This window comes from Pseudonaja textilis, chromosome 15 (genome assembly GCF_049901715.1).
Source record: "Pseudonaja textilis isolate UNSWEBS1 chromosome 15, rPseTex1.2, whole genome shotgun sequence".
NCBI classification, from domain to species: Eukaryota; Metazoa; Chordata; class Lepidosauria; order Squamata; family Elapidae; genus Pseudonaja; species Pseudonaja textilis.
In genome coordinates, this window is record NC_142004.1 from 11,611,691 (window position 1) to 11,638,691 (window position 27,001).

Below are 27,001 nucleotides of genomic sequence, written 5' to 3' on the forward strand. Positions count from 1 at the left end.
TTCTGGTGCCTTGGAGAACAGCTTGACCGCTTCCACGCTGTGGCAGCCCCTCAAATATTGGAACAGTGCTCTTATGTCTCCTCTGGTCCTTTTCACTAGGCTACGGGAAAGGGAGCGGTTCTCCTCACACATGTGTGCTAGGCGTTTCCGGCTTTACGGGGTGGTGCTCATCTCTGTTACAAAGCCGAAGAGCCAGCACTGTCCAAAGACGTCTCCAAGGTCATGTTGCCGACATGACTAAACGCCGAAGGCGCACGGAACGCTGTTACCTTCCCGCCAAAGGGGTCCCTATTTTTCTACTTGCATTTATGCATGCTTTCAAACCGCTAGGTTGGCAGAAGATGGGACAAGGAATGGGAGCTCACTCTGTCACGCAGTGCTAGGAATTCGAACCACCAAACTGCCACCCTTTCTGGTTGACGAGCTCAGTGTCTGCCACCACTTATCTGTTTTCACTAGACTAGACTTACCCAATTCCAGCAACTGTTCTTTTAGTTCTTTTAGCCTCAAGCCTCTTTGTTGCTCTTCTCTGCACTCTTTCCAGAATCTTAACATCTTTTTTTATATTGTGGCAACCAAAGATTATGATCCTAATAGTCTAGAAAAGCATACAGAGCTTAGATAAGGACCTGCCTCTCCTATGTCACCTTCTTTCTTTCTCTGCCTTCAGCCTTTTGAATCGTTAAGTTGCCATTCTAAATCCACAGACGTGTGATATGTCAGAACCCAAGTGTAGGCTCAGACGGATAATTATATTCATATATTGGATTTTACCATTTTTTATGCCATGGCTCTTTATACTTTTCATTATCTAATTTGGCAAAGTCCAGCAACCATTGCTAATAATTGCTAGGTGCTTATTATTTTTCAAATTTCTGATTAAATCTTCTAATTTTGAAGAGAGTTCTTTAATAGTTATGATTGTCAGCCTATAACCAGATGTCAGAAGGTGTTTTAATGAAGCCTATGGCTACCATATATGTTTCGGCAAATAATACTTGTATAGCAATTCAAAATACATCTTCCAATCATAATAATTGATCTAAATATTTACAGACCCCTCACATCCCGGACACAAACTGTTTCAACTCAAAATGACGCTACAGAGCACTGCACACCAGAACAACTAGACACAAGGAGAGATTTTCCCCCCATGCCATCACTCTGCTAAACAAATAATTCCCTCAACACTGTCCCACTATTGACAAAGCCTGCACTACTATTACTATTAATCTTCTCATCACTCCTTATCACCCCTTCCCTCCCACTTGTGACTGCATGACTGTAACTTTGTTGCTTGTATCCTTACGATTTATATTGACCGTTTCCTAGTATGATTCGATTGCGTCTTGTACCCTATAACTATCATTAAGTATTGCACCTGATGATTCTTGACTCTTGACGAATGTATCTTTTCTTTTATGTACACCGAGAACATCTGCACCAAGACAAATTCCTTGTGTGTCCAATCACGCTTGGCCAATAATAAAAGAATTCTAATTCTAAGTATGCTAGGACAATTCTTGAATGGAAGCCAGGAAACACTTGTGGAGAACTACGGTAGCAAGAAGCTTTTTAGAAGACAAAAGGAAGTCAAAATGAAGTAATAGGAAGAGTAGGAATAAAAAAGAAGGAATAACACGAAGGCAGAGGATGTCAAGTAGAACTCTCCAACTCTGGAGCTTCAGGACAGATTCCATCCCTCCTTAGATGGTATTTCTGGATCTTGAAGAAAGCGCAGAGGGAGAAGGCTCTAGAAGCTTGGACCTGAAGAGCAGCAGGCAGATGGTGGACATCTGAGACTCCCTACTAACTGAGTCCTCAGCAACCATCAGTTCGACAGAGAGCATACGAAGAGAGACAGGCTCCCTTCCTGGGCACACAACTGGGATTCTAAAAGCCCACCAACAAACGTCCCCTTCTGCTGATCCCCATGGGAATGGATGGCACAGTTCCAGGGACTAGGAAGCCCTGTGTAGGATCGTGAAGGAGTTGCAGGCAGAGGAGATGTTTTCTTCCCTCCTTTATCTCGACGCACATGTGGCCCAGAACAGACGGAAATGAGTGCTGGAAGTTAACAACTGGCCCTGCAGATGGGACTCCTAGTCCGTGGGAACCGTTTGGTTTCTTCGGGAGCAGGAGGCCTTTCTGAGATAAAGGACTCCCGACAAGAGATGGGTTGCACGATCTCCCAAGAACGAGGAAGGATGTGCTTGGAAATGCCTTGCAGACCTGATCCAGGGAGTGGAGTAAAGGAAGGGGAAAGCAGCGCAATGCCGAATATTGGGAATAGGGTTGGCTAAGAAGTGGAAGGCTGCAGAGACATGCAAAGGAAAGGCAGGTCAATTGTGGCAAGCCAAGGACTGCAGGGTCTTTATGCAGATTATGGGGAACAGTTCTCCGTGTTGTCTTAATGCAAAGAGATAATTACAATTCAGGAGGGGCTCCGGAACATGCTGAATGGGTTGCAAGCATATACAGGTAGTCCTCGGCTTACATATTCAAAGTGGTCATATTCAAAGTTACAACAGCACTGAAAAAAGTGACTTATGACCATTGCAGCAATCCCACGATCATGTGAGTCACATTTGGATGCTTGAAAACTGACTCACATGTATGACGGTTGCAGCATCCTGGAGTCACATGACACACACACACACACTCACACACACACACACAACCTTCTGACAAGCAAAGTCAGTGGGGAAACCGGATTTGTTTAACAACTAGGTTACTGATTTAAGAACTGCAGTAATGCACTTAACAAACGTGGCAAGAAAAGTCATGAAAGGGGCAAAACTCACTTAACAAATTTCCTACTTAGCAACATAAATGTTGGGCTCAATTGTGGTCGTAAGTTGAGGACAACCTGTAATTTATTCCCAAGGAAGAAACCAAAGGCGTGAGGCAAAGTGGATGCCCCAAAGGTGCTTTTTCACGAGGCAACTGGACGGCCTTGTTTTTTATTTTGAAGACGTTTCGCTTCTCATCCAAGAAGCTTCTTCATCTCCAACAGGATAGTGGGGAATGGAAGGATTTATACTCCCTGCAGACAGGTGGTAATACATCCACACCTTGCAGCCTCCAGGAACCAGGAACACCACTCAGGTGACCCTCATGACAGATAAACCTCCAGGTGGCCTTAACTTGCTAAAAGGATGCAAATAACCAGCTGTCTGCAAGGAATATAAATCCTTCCATTGCCCACCACCCAGTCAGAGCTAAAGAAGCTTCTTGGATGCGAAGCAAAACTTCTTCAAAAGAAAAAAAAAAACAGAAAGTCCAGTTCCCTCCTGAAAAAGCACCTTCGGGGCAACCATGACCCGGAGGACGGAGAACCTCTACAGATCTTGAGGCAAAGTGGACTTAGCCCTGAAACACAGGCATGTCTGAGTCCTGGAGTTTCCACGGTCAAGAGTACTCTATCTCAGGAGGAACATAAAAGCGAGCCAGAAGCCCAGCCCAGTGGAGAGGAACCCTGGTGGCTCAGGATTGAGTGGGCTTAATTGGGTTTTATTGGTGTACTAAGGCTGGACCATTAAATGACCTGCCCAAGAGGTCCATGTGGATTATCTTCCTTGTAACTGACACCCGTTTGCTTCTTGTAGTAGAACAACCCACAACCATCCTGCTCCGTTTTTTTACATGGCAATCCTTCAGTTCCTTGTAGATATAAAAGGTTTATGATTCTCCCAGCCTGACATACCCAAGTTTTAGTCCAAGTCCCTTGTCATCTTGCTGTTTAAGAGACCGTCCAGTCTGTCAACATCCTTCCTAAAATGCAGGGCCCAGAATTCACACCATACTCTACGTGTGGTCTAGCTGTGCAGAATTAAAAAGGAGCAGCCATTTATCTTGAGCCTGACACCATCCTCCTTTAGAGCCAGCTTAGAACCTGCTATTCTGCCCGCTGTCCCAGCTTCTCAAGTTTCTCCAAAATCCCGATTCTATCGCTTTCAGTTTTTCCATCTTTCTGCAAATACAACTTTTTGGGGGGGACCCGTGATGTTTACACTCATTTTCTACTTCCTGTATATGTGCCTGTATGTAATCCTTTGAAAGGTCTACATATTCCTCAGACATCTGATTAGACATTCGCTCATTGGATCAAGGTTAAAAAGAAACACTGTACAGAAATCCCAATCTGGCTATCTACTATGGAAGCGATGATCCACCCAAATAATTTAGACCTGAATGAAATGTTAAAATATAAAGACTTATTGGATACACATGGAAATTTAAAAACAATACAGGAACTCCAAGAACAAGGGCTATGAGTAGACTTGTGGGCTTATCTCCAAATACAAAGTCGATATAAAAAGGAGCATGGAATATACTCGAAACCTCAACAACTAGACAAAATTTTATTAGGCCCAGATAAAAAAAATATTACCAAAATTTACAAGTATCTCCTAGAAGTAGATTTAGAAGTAGTGAAAGGATGCATGACTGCATGGGGCCAAAATACTGGTCATAACATAAAGTTATCAGACTGGGAGACTGTATGGAATAGAAATCACAAATTAACAAAATCAGGAACATACAAAGAAAATGCATATAAAATGTTCTATAGGTTGCACTTACCCCCTTCGAGATTAGCTAAAATGTACCCTAAAATGAGTCCTATATATTGGAAATGTAAAAAAAAAAAGAGGGAACATGTTATCATATGTGGTGGTCCTGCCTAGAGGCTCAAAAATACTGGCTCAAAATCCAAAATTGGCTATAGGAAATCACTAATGAACAATTAGACCTAGAACCAGAACTCTTCCTATTGGGATCTTCAAAAAAAACACGTAAAAAGCACAAAATACTTATTATTACACATGCTGAGTGCTGCCAGGATTGCCTTTGCTCAATGTTGGAAACAGCCATATATACCTGTAGAGGAACTGGTTATACAAAAAGTTATGAATTGTGCTGAAATGGATAAACTAACACTGAATTTAAAAGATAAGGAAGCTTCAATATTTTATAAGGTATGGGAACAATGGTATAGCTGGATAGATCGGAGACAGATTAAGGATAGGTAATTGTTAAATCTAGAATATAGATAAAATAAGAATATAATTATGCACAAATTAATATCTGTAAATATTGCACAAATGATTGTTATATGATAAGCACCACAAATAGCTGTTATTGAGTGATATATTTTTTTTGTTTTTAATGTAATAAAAATTCAATAAAGTTTATTAAAAAAAATAAAGGTCTACATATTGGTACATATTGGTAGGCACGATGAGAGGCAAGATAGGTGAGACCATACAAAGTGACACTAATTTCTATTTATGTGTGTGAAAAAGATCTCTGTGGGTTGGTGGATAACAAGCTGAACATGTACTAAAAGTGTGATGTAACTGCAGAAGAAGAAAAAGCAAATTTATTTAACAGGCTGCAGAGACTGAAGTGCAGCTTTACCATCAAGTCAAGTAACGTTCTGCACACCGAATGTTGCTTTCAGTAACATTGCATTGTAGGAAGGACACTGACAAACTGCAGCAGGTCCAGGTAGGATCTGAGGCTGGGAAAGAAAACCACTACAAATTACACTAAAGGTGATATCACCTTGGCAAGATTTGTTTTGTTTGTTTGTATCATTTCTACTCTGTTTTTCCACATCCCACGGGCATATAACTGAACGGAACCCCACTCTCCACCCATCTACCCATCAAGGAAATTGTGCCCAGCCAGGGCATTTTAAAAATTAGCAGTCCATTGGCTCTTTTCTAATTTTCTAAAACAGAAGCTGGCAAGGAGAATAGAAGATAAATTATTTCAGCATTCTGGCATGTTTGCTTTTGATCTTTTAATATTTAATTTATCGAGATGCCCTATAATATGCAGAGTTGCGTTGCTCCCTTCCATGTCTTTTCTTCTAGCTGGGAATATAGAATATCACAGAATATCATCAGAGTTGGAAGGGACCCTGGAGGTCTTCTAGTCCAACCCCCTGTTCCAGCAGGAGAGCTTATACCATTCCAGTCTCTTCTTAAAAGCCTCCAGTGATGGAGCGCCCATCTGGATCTTAAGCCTCTCTTCCGGGGTGTTGGCTATTTCTGCCAGCTTGGTGTTGTTTGCAAATTTGATGAGTTCCCCTTCTATCCCCTCATCTAAATAGTTTATGAAGATATTGACGAGTACTGGGCCTATGAGAGGTACCATAGTTCCATTAAGGAGTAGACATTGAATGCGGTTTGTTAACCAGTTACAAATCCATCTAATGGCGATACTGTCTATCCCACATTTTTCAAGCTTACCAAGAAGTAGGTTGTGGTTTACGTTGTCAAATGGCTTAATATAATAGTGGGGGGGAATCAAACTATTTTCTAGCTAGCTGCGGCTGAAAATATATTTTTAATTTGTGAGGAGCGGCAAAGGGCATGTGAACGCTTAAGGGAGTGGTACAAAGCCAAGCAGCATCTCAAGGGAAGAACTGCACACTAATTTGTTTGTACCTCAGTATAAATTATAATGATCATGTCCTACACTGTGTTTGCAGCTGTAATGAGTGACACAAATATTTCCCCCAGGTGCACAGCTATGCCTTCACCTTCTTAGTGGATGTACAACTGGGAGTGCAGCCCTCCAGATGTGCCTTAGCAGCTGGTGAACCCGGAGGACTCTGTTTCCTAACCGTTGACCAAAACCTCAATGCAGTCTGGCCAATTTCTCTTTCGCTCGCGGAATGTGAAAAGCATTAGTGGGAGCGCTGTCTGATTCACAAAACATTTCTGCTAGATTGTCTATAAAAGCTCTTAGATCCCAAATATTCAAGTTTGGGCACTTAGCCTAAAGAAGGTGCAGCTGTAATTTCCTCTGGCTCTAAAAAAGAGCAGAGATGCTTTGCCGAACTGAAGATCAAGTGACATGAGCCGATTACTTTAGATGAGAATCTGGGGCTCCTCTAGTCAACCCTGGCTGCCCTCTTGTGACTGGGACTAAGGACTAAACTTTGGAAAGAAGGGCAAAAACTTCCAGTAAAGTGTCTGTGTGTGTGTGTGTGTGTGTGTGTGTGTGTCCCTGTCCCCAAAGGTGCTTTTTCAAGAGGCTTTGTTTTCCCGTGAAGACGTTTACGTCTCATCCAAGAAGCTTTTTGGGGTCCCGACTGAATGGTGGAGAATGGAAGGATTTATATTCCTTGCAGTAAGCTGGTCCTTAGCGCTCTGAGTCCTTGAGGCCACTTGGAAGCTTATCTGGGCCCTCAGGGTCACCTAAACAGCGCAAATAGTGACTGCAAGGAATACAAATCCTTCCAATTCTCCACCCTTCAATCAGAATGGAAGAAGCTTCTTGGAAGAGAAGGAAAACATCTTCAAGGAGAAAAAGGAAGCCCAGTTGCCTTTGAAAAAGCACCTTTGGGTCAACCATGACCTGGAGGGCTGAGAACCTCCACAGTTATTTGGGGGGGAGGGGTTGGCTCATAAAAGGAGGACTCTTTGGGCAGAACCCAATGGAGCAAAGTGGCTACAGGCAGAGAGCCAGAAGCACCTGCCTCCAGGCCGGCTTCTGGCTGCTACAGATGCGGCTCCTTCTTCGAGATGACGCCTGCCAAAGGAAGCCTCTTCTTGTCCAAAGCAAAACCTTTGAGGCATTACAAAAAACGCATCAAGAGGTCTTTTCTTTTTCTTCGTATTTCTTTCAGTGCCGGGCTTGCTAAAACTTCAGTAAGGCGGAAGCTCTTTTTAAAGGTTAGAAAGTTCTGAAGGACAAGCTAGCCCCGGTGCGGGTGAGACGGCACAAATAAGCCCGAAAGGAAGGACTTGGCAAAGCCACCCTAAGCACTCCTCATTCAGCGCAGTTGTAACTTCAAACAGTTGTTGATCAAGTGGATGTTAAACGAGGACTACCCGTGATTTCACAGCCACGGGAACAATTAAAACCACTCTCCGTTGCGAGCATGAGCTTTGATGGCCTCTCCATGTACAAGTGCAATTGGGACCAGAATTTCCACGGCTAAGCAAGACAGTTTTAGTAGTGAGTCACATCCAGTTTTATGACCTTTTCTGCCACGGTTCTCTTAATCGTGTGGTCGTTAAGCAAATCCAGCTTCTCCAGTTGACTTTGCTTGTTGGAAGCCAGCTGTGAAGGTTGCAGGTGGGGATCACAGGACCCCAGGACAGTGAAACTGCCCTCAATACATCTCTGTTGCCAAGCAACCCAGATTTCGATCGCATAAACCATAGAGATGCTGCGGTGGTTGTAAACCGGAGAACCAGTTGAAAGGCGCTTTTCTCAGGATCCTTGAAATGTCAAAAGGTCACTGAATGAATGGTTGTATGTTGAGGACCACCTGCACCTCGGGCATTTGGACAGCAACCTTCATCTCAGTGGAGCAGAGACTTAATCTTGTTTCTCCAGGCCACCTGGGTCTTTCCGCACTCGCTCTCCCTGTGAATGTGCCCAGGTGGTCATCCCAGGTGGATGCTGAGACAACTGGAACACCTGATTAGGGTTTCTGCACTGAGCATAGATTTATGGAATTCTTTATTGGCCAAGTGTGATTGGACACACAAGGAATTTGTCTTGATGTAAATACTCTCCGTATACATGAAAGAAAAGATACATTCGTCAGGAGTTGAGAATCATAAGGCACAACACTTAATAATAGTCATCAGGTACAAGAAGCAATCAAATCATACCAGGAAACAGTCAATATAAATCGTAAGTATACAAGCGACAAAGTTACAGTCATACAGTCACAAGTGGGAGGGGATGGGTGATAAGGAGTGATGAGAAGATTAATAGTAATAGCAGTGCAGACTTTGTCAATAGTTGGACAGTGTTGAGGGAATTAGTTGTTTAGCAGAGTGATGGCGTTTGGCGAAAAAACTGCCCTTGTGTCTAGTTGTTCTGGTGTGCAAGGCTCTATAGTGTCATTTTGAGGGTTGGAGTTGAAACAGTTTCTGTCCAGGATGTGAGAGGTCTGTAAATATTTTCACAGCCCTCTTTTTGACTCGTGCAGTATACAGATCCTCGACGGAAGGCAGGTTGGTAGTGATTGTTTTTTTCTGCAGTCCTAATTATCCTCTGGAGTCTGTGTCTGTCCTGTTGGGTTGCAGAACCAAACCAGACAGTTATAGAGGTGCAGATGACAGACTGAATCCTTCCTCTGTAGAACTGGATCAGCAGCTCCTTGGGCAGTTTGAGCAGTTTGGCACAGAAAGAACATTGTTTGATATGCTTTGTTGATGACGTTTTTGATGTTAGGTGTCCATTTTAGGTCATGTGATAGAGTAGAACCTAGAAATTTGAAGGTCTCTACTGTTGATACGGTGTTGTCTCGTATTGTAAGAGGTGGTAGTATGGGAGGGTTTCTTCTAAAGTCTACCACCATTTCTATGGTTTTGAGTGAGTTCAGTTCCAGATTGTTCCGGTTACACCACGAGGCAAGTTGTATAACCTCCTGTCTGTATGTGGATTCATCATTGTCACGAATGAGACCAATCACTGTTGTGTCATCAGCAAACTTCAGTATTTTAACAGATGGATAGCAGGTGACAGCTTTCCACTTTGTGATTCCACATAATGTCCAAATGTCCCAAAAGTGCTTTTTCAGAGGCAACTGGACTTTCTTGTTTCCGTTTCTGTTTTTTAAAAACCAGAAAGTCCACTTGCCTCCTGAAAAAGCACCTTTGGGACAACCATGACTTGGATGACTGAGGATCTCTACACAGACTATACGCATGATGGCAAATCTATGCCATGCATGCTGGAAGTGGCATGCAGAGCCATCTCTCCTGGCACACCAGCTGTCGCCCGTTGCTCTTCTGGGTTCCAGCGAATGCATGTGCACCAGCCAGCTGGTCTCCCTGTGCAGGGGAGCGCTGAAAGGCTGGTCTTCGCACATGGGAACACCGGAAACCAGAAAAGCAGCTCCCCAGCATGCATGCGCCAGCTGGCCTTAGTGCACACATACGTGTTAGCAACTGGAAGACCAGGTGGCCAGTGCGCATACATGCGCTGGGAAGCTAAGTTTCTGGTGGTCCCGCGTGCACGTGTTGGGGAGCGGCTCTTCCGGTTTCCAGCGCGCTCCCGTTTCGGCACTCGGTGCCAAAAAGATTAGCCACAACTGGACTATCCTCTCCAAATATTTTCAGTTAGCTACATTTTCTTTGGGGTCCTTGGTGCTCTCTGAGCTGGGTGGTTTTCCTACAGACATTTCATGAGCCAGGTAGATAACACCCTCAGAGTTAAACGGGAGTGGATTTGCCCTGATCATGTGACCTGACTGGGTCATGAAACGTCTTCAAGAAAAACAACCAAGGTCAGAGAGTGCCAAGGAGCCAACAGTTCAACTGTGAGCTACAAATATTATCTTCTATTGATGCATTTTCTTTCTACATTCTTGATCATTTTCAAGATTGTTTCTCACAGATCTCTAGAGTAGCTTTATTATTTGCAAGAACACTGGCTCTACAATGTTGACTGCAACAAGCACTCTCTGAACTACACTAGGACTCAAGAATAAAACTCTCCTCTCCCATCATTTGGCAAAGAGCTCTGGGAATTAAGTAGCTCTTGTGCCCATCTCAGGCTGCCTGCAATCCCCCACAATTGCATCTCAATTGTGGAGATCTGCCTCTTTGCTGAAATGCATCCTACCAAAACAGCGCAATGTGAGGAAACGGGCGAACTTCTTCTCAGTTTCTATGGACACAAAGCTGAATGGTGGTCAGAAGGGATTCCAAGAAACCCTGAGCTCTTTCTTCAATTCCTATTTCAGAGTCAGTAAATATTCATTGGGAGGAACAGAAAAAAGAAGGTGCAAAGTAGAGGGAGCAGGCTTGGATGGATGGGTGCAAGGTGGCCTCCACGCCTGCATTCTAGGGATCCCTATAAAGGCAACGTGGCTGAGCCAAATGGAATTGGGGCTGTGCTGAACAGTTCCCAGAAAATTATCATTTAAAGAAATGTAAACGATTATCTTTCTCAAAGTCCATAATCAATGAAGGGCTCCTACCATCGTAAGCCCCCTGAGTCACCCTGTGGCAAAACGGGTGGCAAATGAATTTAATACATAACAACAACAATAATAATACACTGATTGTGTAGAGTTGCAATGACCACCAGATGACCAAACAATGGCTTTGTCCTTGACTGGGACTCCTCAAGGCTTATTCTATGGGATTCAAAGCATTTACCAGGAGTTGAATTCATGGACCTCCCTCTTTGGACAACTATTGGCAGAGTTCAGTGGTTGCAGAAAGGGTTACCCAGAAGGTCCATCACAACAGATGGATACCAGCGTGCAGGTCAGATACGTGTTGTTGCCATAGATAAATTCTATAGCAAGGCAAGATTTTGGAAGACCAAAGAAAATGGTCAATAAAGATCAAGTTTGAGAGAGTAAAAGCAACACTCTCAAAACACTTTTATATAGTCGGAGATTTCCGTAATTATGTTTGCTCAAATTCCAAGCTGACTTGTAAAATTATTTTCTCACCTGCCCCTCCCAAAACTGTCTCTCCTCTCCTTTGACAGGAGACACCCACATATATATGCACCAAAAGAGAGGCTGTGGATATTCAGACTCGGCAAACACAAACAGTTCATGAATGAAAGGGTTCTTGAAAACTCACTTGCTCTGATAGGCTTCATTTCTGGTAAAGTGAAGTAAAAAATCAGATATGAGACCCTTGAGGTTGTTTCTCCATTCTAGCGGTACGAAGGAAAAGGCCGATCGATTACAAGCACCGGGAGATTGCAGTTGCCTCTTCTGTAATAAGGCCCATAGAGTTTTTGGCTTTCTCTGCCAGGTGAGACCACCCGCCACGCCTAGACTTCTTAGTTGGCACCTGCAGAACAGAACCTCTTCACCCCTGGAGACCCTCTGCTGCACCCCTTTCATAGGGAGAGCTTCCCTGGGCAGAAGACGCTTCCCCATCCATCAAATCCCCTTGACATCCGGGCAGCCCTCCTCCCCAAGGCTTCAGCCCTTCCCCTGCTGCCCTTGGCTTGCCTTTAGCGGCATCTTAATGACTAAATTCCCAGGGAAACCTTCCCCCCCCCGCCCCCCATTGATAGGCAGTTACTTTATCTTTCATCTAAGTAAGTCATTGAGAAGGCGAAGCTCTTCTATAAAGGCAGCAGGAGGGAAGCCCAGGATGGGCTCTAGCAACCATTCAGCCCCGACTGGCAGTTCAGCAACAGAGCAAACTCTCTCAGAGGCCCCGCAATGAGGCCGTCAAGAAGGAAGAAGAAAAAGGCTCAGGCCCACTTACGGTTTGGTTATCTTCATACAGCTTCAAGTCATATCCACTCAGCTCCACACAGAAAATTATTGCTGTAACCCCCTCAAAACAATGGATCCACTTTTTGCGCTCGGATCTCTGCCCACCCACGTCCACCATTTTGAAAGTCAGCTCTTTGAACGTAAACTTGTTCTCCACAATCCCCGTGGTCATGTCCCGGGAGCGCAGAATGTCCTCCACGGTGGGGATGTAGTCCAAGGCGGCGATCCTGTCCAGGTCGTTCAGGTAGTAGGCGGCGTTGTCCTCCAGGTGGTACTCGTTGGACCGGCGGAAGCACTCCTGCACCCCGGGGTCGGCCCAGAGCCTCTTCATGACCCCCAGCAGCTCTGGGGTGATCTCCCCTTTGCTCTCCGCAGGGCCCGTCAAGGCAAAGAGCTGCACGGCGTCGTAGGCGCGGTCGGGGTTATGGAACTCGATCTTCAGGGACGCCAGGGCACGGATGATGCGGGTGAGAGAGTCAATGGCGTTGTAAATGATCAAGGGCTTGTATTCCTTGCAGGCTTCCAAATTAAAGCCGCCGCTGTGAATGATCTTCATTTGTTTGACAATGGTACTTTTGCCGGAGTTGCTGGTGCCCAGGAGGAGGAGCTTGATTTCCCGCCGCTGCCTCTGACTCTCAGAGCGCAGGTGGCGGTCAATTCTTCGGGACCGCCGCGCCGCCTCTTTCTCCTCTGAACTTTGCCGACATCCCATGGTACAGCGGAGGCGAGCAGGAGAGGCCACCTGAGACACTCCAAAGAGGAGCTCCTGGAATTGGGTCTCGAGGGGACGGACAGCTGGGTGGCGGCTGAGAAGGTTCCTCCAAAACGCCCCTCCGCCAGCAGTTCCACCTCTCCCAGCAGGGGTACGGAGTTCGAATGTGTCACCAGCAATTACGGGCCACCATCGCAGCCGACCTCAAGGCCTGCTTGCTTGGGGAAAATCATTCCAGTAAGGAAGGGAAAGTTTCTGTTTCCTACAAAAGAGTCAGATCTCTTTCTCTCCTTGTCCTGCCCTTGTCCTCCTGCATCCTTCTGCCCTCCTCTTCTGCAAAGCAAGGAATCTACTGTACGTCGGCTGGGTACGCTTCGGTCTGCTATGGATGGTCCAGGTGCAAGTGGCCCTCAGGTGCAGACAAAGCCCTGGGAAACCATGGTGCTGCGGGCAATTCTTTAGGGCCAGCATCACGTTTGGGCACAGGACTCAGTCATCCCCACCTGCAGAAAGAAGGAAAAATAAATAAGCTCGATTGCTGGCTCTTTTTGTATTCCTAAAGACCTTATTGTGAGCATCTGTGGCGTTGTGTTTAGCATACAGTACTGCAAGCTACTTCTGCTGCCTGCCAGCTGCCTGTAATTTGGCAGTTCGAATCTCACCAGGCTCAAGGTTGAGTCCACCTTCCCTCCTTCCGAGGTGGGTCAAATGAGGACCCAGATTGTTGGGCGTGACAGGCCGACTCCGTAAACCTCTTAGAGGGGGCTGTAAAGCACTGTGAAGCAGTATATAAGTCTATTGCTATTGCCCTCTCTCCCTCCCTCCCTTCCTTCCTTGTGGTTAGAATGCAGTATTGGAGGCAAACTCTGCCCACTGCCAGGAGTTCCATCCTCACCAGGCTCAAGGTTGACTCAGATTTCCCTCCTTCCCAGGTGGGTAAAATGAGGACCCAGATGGTTGGGGGAAAGAGGCTGACTCTGTAAACTGCTTAGAGAGGGCTGGAAAGCACTGTGAAGAGGAATATAAGTCTAAGGGCTATTGCTACTGCCCTTCCTTCCTTCCTTCCTTCCTTCCTTCCTTCCTTCCTTCCTTCCTTCCTTCCTTCCTTCCATGGTAAACAGTGATTACAATGCAGTATTGCAGGCTAACTCTGACTCCGCCTTCCCTCCTTCCCAGGTGGGTCAAATGAGGACCCAGATTGTTGGGGGCCAGAGGCTGGCTCTGTAAACCGCTTAGAGGGGGCTGGAAAGCCCTGGGAAGCAGTGTATAAGTCTAAGGGCTCTGGCTATTGCTATTATTCCCCTCGTCCTTCAGCCTGAATGGAAAAGAGGGGCAATTGTGGGAAAGCCAACTGAGGAGAAGAGCGTTCGTGCTGGGAAGATGTGCTTATTAGCTCAACAGGGAGCAAAGCTCCTCGCCTCACCACAGCCGGATCTTTCCACTTGACGGCAAAGCAGATGTGCTATTCATGACCTTCTTCCCTCCTGACCAGCTTTTCTCCAAGAGGAGAGCAGACAGGAGAAGAGGTTGAAGTTGAGGAGTTCTGACTGGCCAAGAGTGCCTCTAGGCATAAGCAGAGTGTTCTTAATTTTTTGACACTTCTTGCATTTTTGGCATTTACGAATCTATGATTTACAGCATCGGGCTCTGCAACAACCCTTGTTGGTCCTGATGCTTCTTCCATCATGTAAAAACTAGGCAAGGACAGTGGAACCAGCATCTCCGCTACAGTGGAACCAATGCGAGGGGCAGGAGATTGTGAGGAAGGTCTTAAGCTTTGTGAAAGACCTGGTTTTAAATAACACAGCCGCCATGTCAGGTGCAAAAGGCCAAGTCCATACGAGAAAGTCCAACTGAACTGAGTTATTGCTACTCCTGCCCCCACACAGGGATGTCCTGAAATAACCATTAGCACCTGCTTGGAGTGAGAAAAGGGCCAAGAGGAGGGTCAAAAGGAGGCTGGGCTTTGTGGTTACCGAGGGGTTCTAGGCCGCTGCCTCTTTCGACTTTGCTCCCAGGTTCTGCCACTCCTCCTCCTGCACACAGAGGGTTTCTTTTTTCATTCGGAACGGCCCTCCCATTCTGATTGCCCAAGGCAGGGCATTAGCACTGGGTCCAGGGCAGCTCAGCCTTCTTGCTCACCCTCCCCTTTCAGGGTTCAGTGTGCTGCCGGATGCCTCCACCCCTAAGTGCTTCCCAGTCCAGGATCTGACTGTGTGCCTCTTCCTCCTCGCAACATACAAAGGCCTTCCTCCACACAGCCACACCTGCTTCTTTCCACTTTCCAGACACACCTGCGCACACAGAAAAAAAAAAACATCGTAAGAGCTGCTACTGCCTGGAAGGATCTCCTCATTTTCAGTTGCAGGGCCCAAGCAAGACTGGAAACCCTGACTGACCTTGTCCCCGTTTTTCCTCCTCTGCCCCGCTCCATTCTTTGGGCCTGCCCCAAAGGCTTCTAGCACAAAGACTCATCGAACTGTCACTACTAACAGGGATTCCACGGAGGAGCAAAGACCTCAAGCCTCATCCTATTATAGCAATAGCGCCCAGACTTATATACCGCTTCACAGCGCTTTGCCGCCCTCTCTAAGCAGTTTAGAGTCAGCCTCTTGCCCCCAACAACAATCTGGCTCCTCATTTTACCCACCTCGGAAGGATGGAAGGCTGAGTCAACCTGGAGCCAGTGAGAATCGAACTGCCAGCAGCCGGCAGTCAGCAGAAATAGCCTGCTGTGCTGCATTCTAACCACTGTGCCACCACAGCTCTTAAGACTTCGATACCACCCCACCATAATTTAAAGCCCTAAGTAGTTTACAGAGTCAGCTTATGGCCACCAACAATCTGGGTCCTCATTTTACCGACCTTGGATAGAACCCTGTCCCGATCGGACTCCAGGCTGTGGGCAGAGTCAGCCTGCAATATGGCCTCCTAACCACTGCGCCACCGCCCTGCCTTATGGAGACATGGGGGCTGGTGCTCATTTCCCTCTTACTTTATTGGGGGTGGGGCTGACTCTGCATGCCAACTAGTTTCACAAAATTAATGAGCCAATTTCAAATTCAATGGAATATGAATGCAAAAAATAAGGTTTAATCAATGGGGGGGTGCTCGTTAAATCACACTTACACCATACACTTGGTTGGGGTTTAGCAAGATCAAACTACAGGATGTGACCTGGTCCAATCCATTCCTACATCATCCCCAACAAAGGGCCACCCAGCATCCGTTTAAAGCTGGGGTCTCCAACCCGGCAACTTTAAGCCTGGAGGACTTCAACTCCCAGAATTCCCCAGCCAGCTTGCTGGCTGGGAATTCTGGGGAGTTGAAGTCCGCCAGGCTTAAAGTTGCCAAGGTTGGAGACCCCGGCTTTAAAGCCCTCCACCAAAGAGGCATCATCGCCTTCTGCCAGCCTTCCTAGCTAAACCAGACAGGAAACCCAACCAGGTGAGCTAAAGCTCGTTTACTGTAAGGCTGTATGAACAAAAACGTCCCTCCGCCACAAAAGTCCTTGATCCATTGGTGCAGATCCATTTCTAAATTTGTTTCCCCTTGTCTGTTTAGCCCTGGGGATTCCCATCTCTCTTGTCTGGTTGCTTCTTAGGCAGCTTCTCTTCCCTTCGTCCCCCAAGGTCACCCACACAGTCCATTATACCCCACTTCCCCTGTTCCATATCAAAGGGCTCAGGATTTTTTTTTCCTGAAACTAAATCTGAAACCAAAATCTACTTCTGTGTAGTTTAAATCCATTGTCCAATCTTCTGCAAGAACTTAGAAGAATGCGGCTCCACCTTCTACTCAAGGCCACTGCTGGTCTTCTCTTCCGCCAATTACACCTATAGACTGCCTTCCAACCGCGGTTCCTCATCATTTTTCTCCTTCCCGGTCCTGTATCCTCTTGGAGGTCTCTTCTGAATACCCTCCAGTGTGGAATGTTCTTCCCAAAATGGAAGTGCGCTAGTGGTGGTATTTGACCGGTTTGGCCCGGTTCTACCGAGCCGGTAGCACTGCTGAGCAGGAGAGACTGAACCAGTTCTCTCCACTGCTCTGCTGTTGGGCCCACCCGCCCGCCCGCCTGGCTCCCCTACTCACCCTCATGGCCTGCTTTTGAAGCGCAGCTGCTTTGCACGCCACGGTAATTGCTGCGCAGCCGCTGCTGAAGCATCAGGGAGAGTGCAGGATTGCAGGAGGTGACTCAAAACACCTCTGCACCTGCGCAAAGTGCTCATTTGGCACACACACGCAAAGTGTGTGCGCATGTGCAAAGTGCGGCCCACCAAGCTACGCCCACTGAACTGGTGGTAAAAATATTTGAAACACACCCCTGAACTGTGTTCAGCCTGACCAAGGCAGACTAGGGAGCCCCAGGACTTCCCTTGATCTTACAGTTGGAAGGGAGCCAGGACTACATTTGTTATCCTTGGGGCTGTGTCGCCCAGGTGATTCACCCTGGATTGTGGCCGAGATGGCTCCCCTCAGCCTGTATTCACCTCTGTGATTATTGCTAGCCCACCTGGAGGACTTCCCATCGATTTCTCCCCATTGTTTCTTCCCATTGTCTGTGCTTCTCCAGATTCTCTGGAATATTTATACCATCCTATAGTATTTTGCTAAGTCTATCTTCGTGTCAGCAGCAATTTTTACAGTATTTTCTAAGTGTTGACTCCTGGCAACTATCCAGACCAATCCCTGCGGTTCTCTTGGCAAGGGTTTTTGGAAGTGGTTTGCCATTTTCTTCTTCCTAAGGGAGAGACCGGCTCAAGGTCACCCAGCTGGCTTTGTGCCTAAGGCAGGACTAGAGCTCACAGGTCCACCCAACCACCCTCATTCCTGGCCAGGCGCCCATGCCAGGACACCAAACTGACCCTCCATCCCTCACTGGACATTGAGCAGCACAGCGCCTCGAAGGGAGCTTAGTTGCATCCCCCACCCTGTTTCCTCCAGCCCAACCCAGCGCCGTGGGCACGCTGGGTGCCATTGTCTCCCTGTCCCCCCGTGGGGAGCCCTGTCCAAGCCACGCTTCGTCTTTGGTTCTACCAGAGTCTGCCGGGAGAATCTGTCGGATGCTTCCTTGGTTCATTCCCACGGTCACATCTACACCGATTCTGCTACACAAAATGAGGCCTGGTGAACCACTCAAGGATCCCTGTCAGAATTTCTTCTGGCATTGGTGCCACAGCGGCACTGATCTATGGTGACCCAGCTCCTCTTTCCCCCCTTTCGGAAGAGATAAGCAACAGCTGCCCAGCCTTCCACCATCTGCCATAATGTGTGAACCCCACCACTGTACGTTATAAATCCTGGCTTGTAGTTCATGGTGAAGTAAAAATATTGCCATTTAGTAAATCCTGATTAAAATCAGGGTGCACAACACACTGCAGCCCCCGAGATCTTTGGGTCTGGCCCATTGCTCCTTGTAAAGTGGCCCCCTAGATCAGTGGTCACCCACCAGTAGACCGGGGACCACTGGTGATCCGTGAGAAAATGTTGGTGGTCTGCAGAGAAATGCCACCCCCAAAGCAATTAATCCAGGCTGCATGGGAACGCAAGGCTGCGCCATCCACATGGCCTGTGGGAACACAAGGCTTGCGTCGCTTGCATTGCAAACCACACGAGGTCGTGAGGGGAGGGGGAAAAAGGGCAAAGGGGGGGGGGGAACTTGCCCCACTCACCTGGCCTGGCCACCGGGCTGCTTCTTTCTGCTTCTTCTTCTGCTTTTGGCTGCACGCAAGGAAAGTAGCAAAAGTCTTTCTTCCTGTTCCCCCAAACTCCACCAGAAAGGAATGTTTGGGACCCTGCGAGGCCTCCTGCTCCAAGAGGCTGCGCTGGCAAAGACTAATTTCTGGCAGAGTTTGGGGGAGAGAAAGAAAGACTTCTGCTGCTTTTGCTACTTTCCTTGCATGAAGCCAAAAGTCTCTCCCTCTCCCACTGAGAACAGAGCTGGAGATGGTATCCTGAAATCCCAAATAAAGAACGATCCATTGGTAGGAAAACAGGGTGGGGGATTTTCCTGCAGACTTTTAGGGGGATTTTCCCAGGGTCTCTGGTCTGCGGGATTTAAAATGATGAGTTTGGTGGTCCCTGAGGTCCAAAAGGTTGGCCCCAGAATATACGGGAATAAAATTACAAATAGATTTAATTCACATCCACCCCATTTTCAACTCACCTAACTGTCTCACTTTCCAAGTCAAGACTAGCCATACAAGTAGTCCTCGACTTACAACTGTTGGTTTATAGTGACCAAAGTTACAACAGCACTGAAAAATGTGACTTATGACCATTTTTCAGAGTTACGACCTTTTCAGCATCCCCATGGTCATGGGATCAAAATTCAGATGCTTGGCAAGCTGTTCATACTTATGACGGTCATAGTGTCTTTGGGTCACGCGATTCCCTTTTGTGACCTTCTGCCCAGCAAAGTCCATGGGGAAGCCAGATTCACTTAACAACCGTGTGACTAACTTATCACTGCAGTGATTCACTTAACAACGGTGGCAAGCAAGGTTGTAACATGGGGCAAAACTGAACAAATGTCTCACGTAAGAACAGAAATGTTCAGCTCAATCGTGGTCGTAAGTCAAGGATTATTGCCTTGATTTGCATTTGGAACCCCTGCCCTGAAAACCTCAGACTGGGTGCACTGAGGCCCAGGCCGGGGGTCGGATTGATCCGTCACAACTGTCACATACAGCGGGGGTGCCCAATCTCCAGGCCACAGCCCACACCTGGGCCTTGAGCGGAACCGGGCTGCGGAAGGGCACGCCATTTGCGTGGATGTGCATGCCCACCGGTCACACCAATGGAGATGCGAGCACGGGACCAACCCCTTCCCCCACCGGTCCTCCGAGCTGGAAAGGTCGGGGAAACTCTGACCTACAGCATTTACCCCGAAGCCTAATAATCCTAAATTTAAGGCAAATTCCTCATAATAAAAAGCCAGGTGATCTCTCTCTCTCTCGCGAGCTTTATAAAACCAGTTTTGGATATTCTCCTTCCACAAATATGCACAACTCACACTTGAACATAAAACGGCCTCAGAAGGCCACAGCGAAAGATTAAAAACATAAATAAAAGCCCAGCCAGGACAAAGAATAAACCAACATTAGTTGAATCAATAATTGCCGGCCGCCTCCATTTATAAAATGAATGCTTCCTTGTCTGCATTTCCCTATCCTTCACACACACACACACACAAATGCCCCTTCCCAACAACCTGCAGCAAAGGAGAAGGGACCAAAGCCAAGCAGAGAGGAGAGGAAGCAAGAGGGGAAGGGAAGCCAAAGAGCAATGGGAGAAGATGAAGACCCCACAAGCAGCAGGCAGCGCCCCCTTCACTGCTCTTCTCTGGTTATCAGGAACGCCAGGGAACCCCAATCTCCCTGCCCCTCCATTCCCAGGGAGGGGCCCTTTTCCATCATGCCCTTCTGGGGGTCTGTGTCTCCCCTGGAGCTCCTCCCAGAATGCTGCATCCCCTGGCAGAGCCGGCCCCAGCTCTTCCCAAGCCATGGGGGCTGGCAGGATGTGTGTGTGTGTGTGTGTGTGTGTAAGCAGCTCAGTAACTGAAGCCCTTTCAACCCCCCTGAGAGATGGCTCCATCCTTCTTAAGGCAGAAAGAGAAGGAGGAAAAGAGGGCCAGGCACCAGGATGCAGAGGAAAAGCAACAAAGAGGCCAAAGCATAGGATGAGGAACTAGCCTATCCAAGGGTAGAAGAGACATGACAGCTGTCTTTTAGGACTTGAGGGGCTGCCACGGAGAAGAGGGCCTCAACCTATATAACAGATTAACAGAGCTGGAAAGGGACCTTGCAGGTCATCTAGTCCAACCCCTCGCCCAAGCAGGGGACCCTACACCATTCCTGACAGAGGGCAGTCCAAGTCTCTTCTTGAAAGTCTCCAGGGATGAAGCTCCCACAACTTCCCAAGGCAGCTTCTGTTCCACAGGAGGATGGTTCTCTCACTGTCAGAAAAGTTTCTCCTTATTTTTTCCAGGTTGAATCTCTCTTGAGGGCAGGACAAGAAGAGACAGATGAAACTTATTCAAGGAGAGATCCAGCCTAGAAGGAAGGAGAAAAATCCTGACAGCTGGTACAATTAACAGTGGAACAGTTTGTCTCTAGAAGTTATAAGTCCTCCATCACTGGGGGTTTCTAAGAGACTGGACAGCCATTTGTCTGTAATAATATAGGTGTTAGAACAATTAACCAGTGGAACAACTTGCCTCCAGAAGTTGTAAATGCTCCAACCCTGGAAGTTTTTAAGAAGAGATTGGATAACCATTTGTTTGAAGTGGTATAGAGTAACCTGCCTAAGCAGGGGGTTGGACTAGAAGACCTCCAAGGTCCCTTCCAATCCTATTATTATATGTTCTACCTTTTTAACCACTTCCCGATATTGAAAACAAACAGGGAATGATTCTGCAAAGAGCCCTGGTGGCACGGTGGTTAGAATGCAGCGTTGCAGGCGGATTCTGCCCACTGCCAGGAATTCAATCCTAACCAGCTCAAAGTTGATTCATCCTTCCATCCTTCCCTGGATGGCAAATTGAGGACCCAGACTGTTGTGCTCCAGCGGCAGGCAATTCATAGGATCGGGTAATTGCCCTTCTTAATTTTTAATCCTAAAAATAAATCACTATGTGGCAGTATATAAGTCTAAGTGGTAGACTTAATCCTAAAAATAGCCACCAATATTATAGCAAAACAAGATTTTTTTTTAAAAAAAAAGTAGAAAGCAAAGTAAGTGTTGGGGCAGCAGGCAAGCATCTCCCGAAGTTTCAGTTTTTAATTACACACACACACACACACACCAAAATTTTCAGGAAGGGGCATCCAAGTCAGGCATTCCTTTCCAGGGAATAATTCCACAGCACCAGCCCCGTCATCAAGCCACAGCACATCAGGCCGCTACAGTTCAGGTCAGGTGCTATTTCTGAGTCCTTTTTAGTCCTGGGTGAGGCAGGATATCTGGGCATGGAGGAAGGCGGTTGGGAATGCCTATAGCCAGGGGTCAAGTAAGGTCAAGCTCCTCTCCACCGGTCCCATTCCCAAATAGCATTGTCTTCCCATTTCTGCAATGTACATCCGCGAAGCGCTTGAGACACCCGGCTTTGCAAGAGTCCAGCAAAGCTTCCAGAAACTCCCCCTGGAGGGGCAGCGCCTGCACCTGCCCTCACCTGCTGGGTTCTCCAGTTCTCTAGAGGCCTCGGGGAGGGTCCCAGCAGTAGCAGCCAGGTGGGGGCACAGCGGGGCCTTTGATCGGGAGAAGCTGACTCCTCCGCGGCAATATTAGTTACTCCATCCTTTTCCCTTCAAGGGATTAAAGTAAGCAGGATTTGCTCAGACCTTGTGCTCCAGTGGCAGGCACTTCATAGGACTTCGGTAATTGCTCTATTTATTTATTTATGAACCAATCTTTCATATCACTTCAATCACAAGTGGCTCTAAGTAGTGAATATTTGCTCTAAGTACGAACACCAAGCACTGAGGTAGTTTGAGTAATAAAATGTCTGCAAGAAAAAGCTCAGAAAGCACCAAGGACCCCTCATTGCAAATATTTTTATATGTATCATTAAGTATGTAAGTAGTTAATAATAAAGAGAAAAGGAGTGAAAAACTGAAGGAATCAAGACGCCCTATGGAAATGACATCAAGAGTTTGGATCAGGGTCAACCTTTTGGACCTCAGGGACCACCAAACTCATCATTTTAAATCCTGCGGACCAGAGACCCTGAGAAACCCCCCAAAAAAGTCTGCAGGAAAATTCCCCATCTTGTTTTCCTACCAATCGATCATTCTTTATTCGGGATCGCAGGATACCGTCTCTAGCTCCGTTCTCAGGGGAAGAGAGAGAGAGACAAAGAGAGACTTTTGGCTTCATGAAAGGAAAGCAGCAGAAGCAGCAGAAGTTTTTCTTTCTCTCCCCCAAACTCCCCCAGAAATGAGTCTTTGCAGCCTCTTGGAGCAGGAGGCCTTGCAGGGTCCCAAAGAGTCATTTCTGGCGGAGTTTGGGGGAGAGAAAGACAGACTTTTGCTGTTTTCCTTGAGTTCAGCCAAAAGTAGAAAAAGAAAGAAGCGAAAAGAAACAGCCCGGTGGCCAGGCCAGGCACGTGGGGTGAGTGGGCAAGTTCCCCCCCTCCACCCTTTCCTCCCTTCTCCTCAGTACCTTGTGTTTTTCGCAATGCAAGCGACGCAAGCTTCCCATGGGCCATGTGGGTGGCACAGCCTTGCATTCCCACGCAGCCTGGATTAATTGCTCTGGGGTGACATTTCTTTGTGGACCACCAACATTTTCTCACAGACCACCAGTGGTCCCCGGCCCACTGGTTGGCAACCATTGGTTTGGATGAAGACAATCATTGCAAATACCTGGGTATCCTTTAAGCTGACTTCATCAGGTTCACTGAAGTCAAGAAGGAGATTAAAAGTGAAAATGAAGATCTCCCAGTCCAAACTCACTGGAGGAAATGCCATCAAGGCAGTTAACAGCTGAGCAATTCCAGTCATTAGATACACAACTGGAACAGCAGACTGGACTCAAGCAGAACTAAAAGGCTTGGATAGGAAAACCAGAAAAATAATGGCAATGAATCATGCCCTTTGTCGATGCAGCAATACAGACTCAACTTACTAAGGAAAAATAGGTGGGTGTGGAATGTTGCACGTACGTCAGATGGCTGAAGAAGAAAAGACGGCACTGGAAGAGTATCTGAAGGACGGAAGAAGATGTACTGAACCTAGTATATATCAGGAAGGCTTACTAAGTAGTAGAGAGACCAACCTGCCTGCGTGAAAGACTAAATAAAGAATAAAAATGAGAAAGGGCAAGGCAAACTATTACATGGTCAGTACATTAAAAATACTGTAGAAGACAAAGCAGATAACAAGACCTGGCAATAGCTAAGAGCAGGAAAGTTGAAGAAAAAGACAGAGGGGCTAATTCCGGCTGCCCAAGACCAAGCCGTGAGAACAAATACATGGAAAGCCAGAATAGAAGTGATACCTCTGCAAAGACGCTAAAGAAACAGTGGGCCACCTGGTTAGCTGCTGCCAGAAGATCGCCCAGACTGACGACAAGCAACGGCATGACAAAGTGGCAGCAGTCGTGCATTGGAAGATCTGCAAGAAATACCATTTGCTTGCAAGGAAGAACTGGTGGGACCACAAAATAGAAAAGTCTATTCTGCCCCCCCAATGTGAGGCTGGCCCCAACCCTATTCTATTTTCGTAAGGCCTGAAGACATGGCTGTGCCAGTTGGCTTGGGGCCCCAGTGGGGGATCAGCACAATGGGGGTGGTTGATTGAGTAACAACAGATCCCACCTGCCACCCATGCTGCCCACACCCTCCCCAGGTGTCCTTGGTTTCAATGTCCTTTTATGTTTTAACTGTATATGTAACTATAAGCCACCTAGAGTTACCCTATGGTAAGATGGGCGGCCAATAAATGTTATAAATGTGTGTGTTTGAGAGAGAGAGAGAGAGAGAGAGAGAGAGAGAGAGAGAGAGAGAGACCGTCCGTCAGTAAGTCTGTTCTGCCTTTCAAAAATGCCAACTTTTCCAGGAGTGAAGAATTTATATTTTTATTTCCCATTTCCAGCAGCAAGCACCTCCTACAGAATGATATATAAGATGTCTTCTTCACTAACTAGAAACACACAGATTTGTACTTAAATATAGCCCGGGTACCAAGCTGGTGTGATGCCACCTTCCTCTCAAAGTAGGGCACTCAGCTGGAGCCTACCGAGGAATCAGACGTATCGGCAGTTAGCTCAGTTCATCCAAATCCTCCCACCCAGCCCCAAAATTGTCATATCACCCTAATGTGTGAGTTTTGTGAAAGAAAGAGAAGCCAGATTCTGTGTGTCACAAGAGGGTTACTTCTTACAACTCCAGGCTGCATCTGGCACAACCTCCTGCAGGTCCCCCAGCAACGGGGACAAAGGCCATAGCTTTGGTTTTCTACTTTGACCTATTTATACTTACAAGCCAGGTGTTAGAATTGGCAAAGAGAAGACGTAATAAAATACTAATGCAAAGTTTAAAATAGTAAAGTAAAAAAAAAAAACAGTAACAAAGACAGTAAGTGATTATAACAGGGTTTACAGAATAATAATAGGTATTTGACTTAGATGTTCCCCAGCTCCAAACTGACTCTGGCAACTCTCAGCGTAACCAAATAACGGATGGTTAGAACGGACCTCATAGCAGCTAAGATGGGCCTCCAGGTAACCACTGGTGGGTGCAATAAGGGTGGAGAAATGTTGATGTTTTGTCACCCCTATCGCTATGGTGTGGTCCCAGGTATCGGGTCTTATCAGCCTTCCTCCAACAACCCACCAGGCAGTTCATCTCACGGAGCTCCACTGGAAAACCCAAGTTGGCCCAGGAGAAGCCACATTCAGACTGTGACTCAGCCAAGCCCCTTAGGAAAAAGTCCCACCAGGATCACCCCTGGCCTAGGATGGGTTCATTGCCCCATTTCCTGGGGGGGAGGGAAGGGGCATTGGGGATGTGACTCCAATGAGGTGGAAGGCAATCAGAGACTGATCTGGCATGGCAACCGACTGGTGTTAACACCCTTCTACTACCAGATCAGATCATAACACCCCAAGGCCAAAACCAGTATAATTCAGCCAAAAAATAAGGGGGGGGGATAGTCAATAAATTTCGGATTCACCTTTAGAAACTTGAGTTAACCCAATCAGAATCTGTAAGAAAAAAAAAGGTAATATTGCAGCTAACATTCAGACTTCAAGTTAAATTTAGATATAAATGTTAAAAGTTTCAGATATGGCACAACTCCATCTATAAAGCTGTGGCCTAACATGGCTTCTTTCCATGGGTTTCCAACTGCAAGAGAGATCAACAAACCCTCACAAGCGCTTTACTTGCCTCCCACACTGGAGCTAAATTTCAGAAATTAAGTTAGCCTGGGGGAAAAAAACCCACCTCTCTTCAGAAAAATACTCCATTTTCTCCACATATTTGATCCAGGATCTCTTCATTTTTTTCTGTTTAAATTCAGTAATTTTTTGTTTTGTTTTGAGGAAAGATAATTTGACTGTTTTACAAATAGGTCATGAAGCAGTTGTTTTCATCAAACTCTGCAGCACTTTATCCTATCAATTTTTAAAACTCAAAAATCCACTCGTATCCAATAGTTTTCTAGAGCTTCCTTCCTTCTGGGATGTGCCTAAATTTCAGGTTGTTTCTAGAAATTCTAGCTTGGCTTTCATTTTCTTTACTTTTGTCTGGAGAGATATTTGAGCAAAGATACATCAGAATTTTCATCCCTTAAGCTTTCTTTTGAAACACAACTTGGGTCTATAATATCTACCAACTATTTTTTTTCTGGAAAATACTGAAACTTACTTGAATTGTGTTTATTGAAATAATTCGGGAAGATTACCCCTCAGAACTTGAATCTCTTGTTTAAGGAACTCTCAGAATTGTGGAAAACAAACTAAGGAATCCTGCTGGTATTCCTCTATCTTAGAAAAGTCGTTTGCTTTCTTGTAGTCATTGTGGAAAAATAACAAGGCAATTTGAACTGGTGAGAGTAAAAGATGGATAAAAGATCATTGATATATAGCACCAAAATAGGAAACAATCCAGCATGAGAAACGTACATAAATAAAGTTGTAATGGAACAAGATGAACGAATGAATGAATGAATGAATGAATGTGCAGTGATTTGGGGTTCGGGGCTAGATCTGCTATAGAGATTCTGAACAAGGGTGCAAAAATTTGACTGTCGACAAAACTCCAAGCTTGCAATTACAAACCCTTCTTTTCCATAACAGCCGCTCTTTAACCCACAGACTTTGCTGGTTTCTTGGGCCTAACAGATAACAGTTTCCAAATAGAATAAATTTAAATACGCAAACATTTCTAAAGGCGCTGCTCAGGGAAGCTAATTTCCAATCACATTCTTATCTCCCAACTTGTACAGATAAATCAGCTTATCCTTGCTCTCTCTCCTTCCCCCGCTTCACTCAAAACATCCCTTGAAAATCATGCAACGTTACACTCCACCGATTTTTCCTACTTCCAAAGT

General features: G+C 46.4%; 2 protein-coding genes across 4 annotated transcripts in view; one reads left to right on the forward strand and one right to left on the reverse strand.

Moving 5' to 3' along the window:
- The window catches only part of RSPH14 (radial spoke head 14 homolog), an 88,255-nt gene that overhangs the window by 41,516 nt on the left and 19,738 nt on the right, over nt 1-27,001 (forward strand). The window lies entirely within an intron of this gene.
- Nucleotides 1-27,001, reverse strand: part of GNAZ (G protein subunit alpha z) — a 62,526-nt gene that overhangs the window by 29,001 nt on the left and 6,524 nt on the right. For 2 of the 3 annotated variants that reach the window (XM_026717073.2, XM_087913538.1), the window contains exon 2: nt 12,225-13,450. In XM_026717073.2, the coding sequence (XP_026572858.1) occupies nt 12,225-12,947 (723 nt within the window). In that variant the 5' untranslated portion in view covers nt 12,948-13,450. Of the gene's footprint in view, nt 1-12,224; nt 13,451-14,923; nt 15,051-27,001 lie in introns of those variants that run through there. The other variant, XM_087913537.1, reaches the window with a different exon arrangement.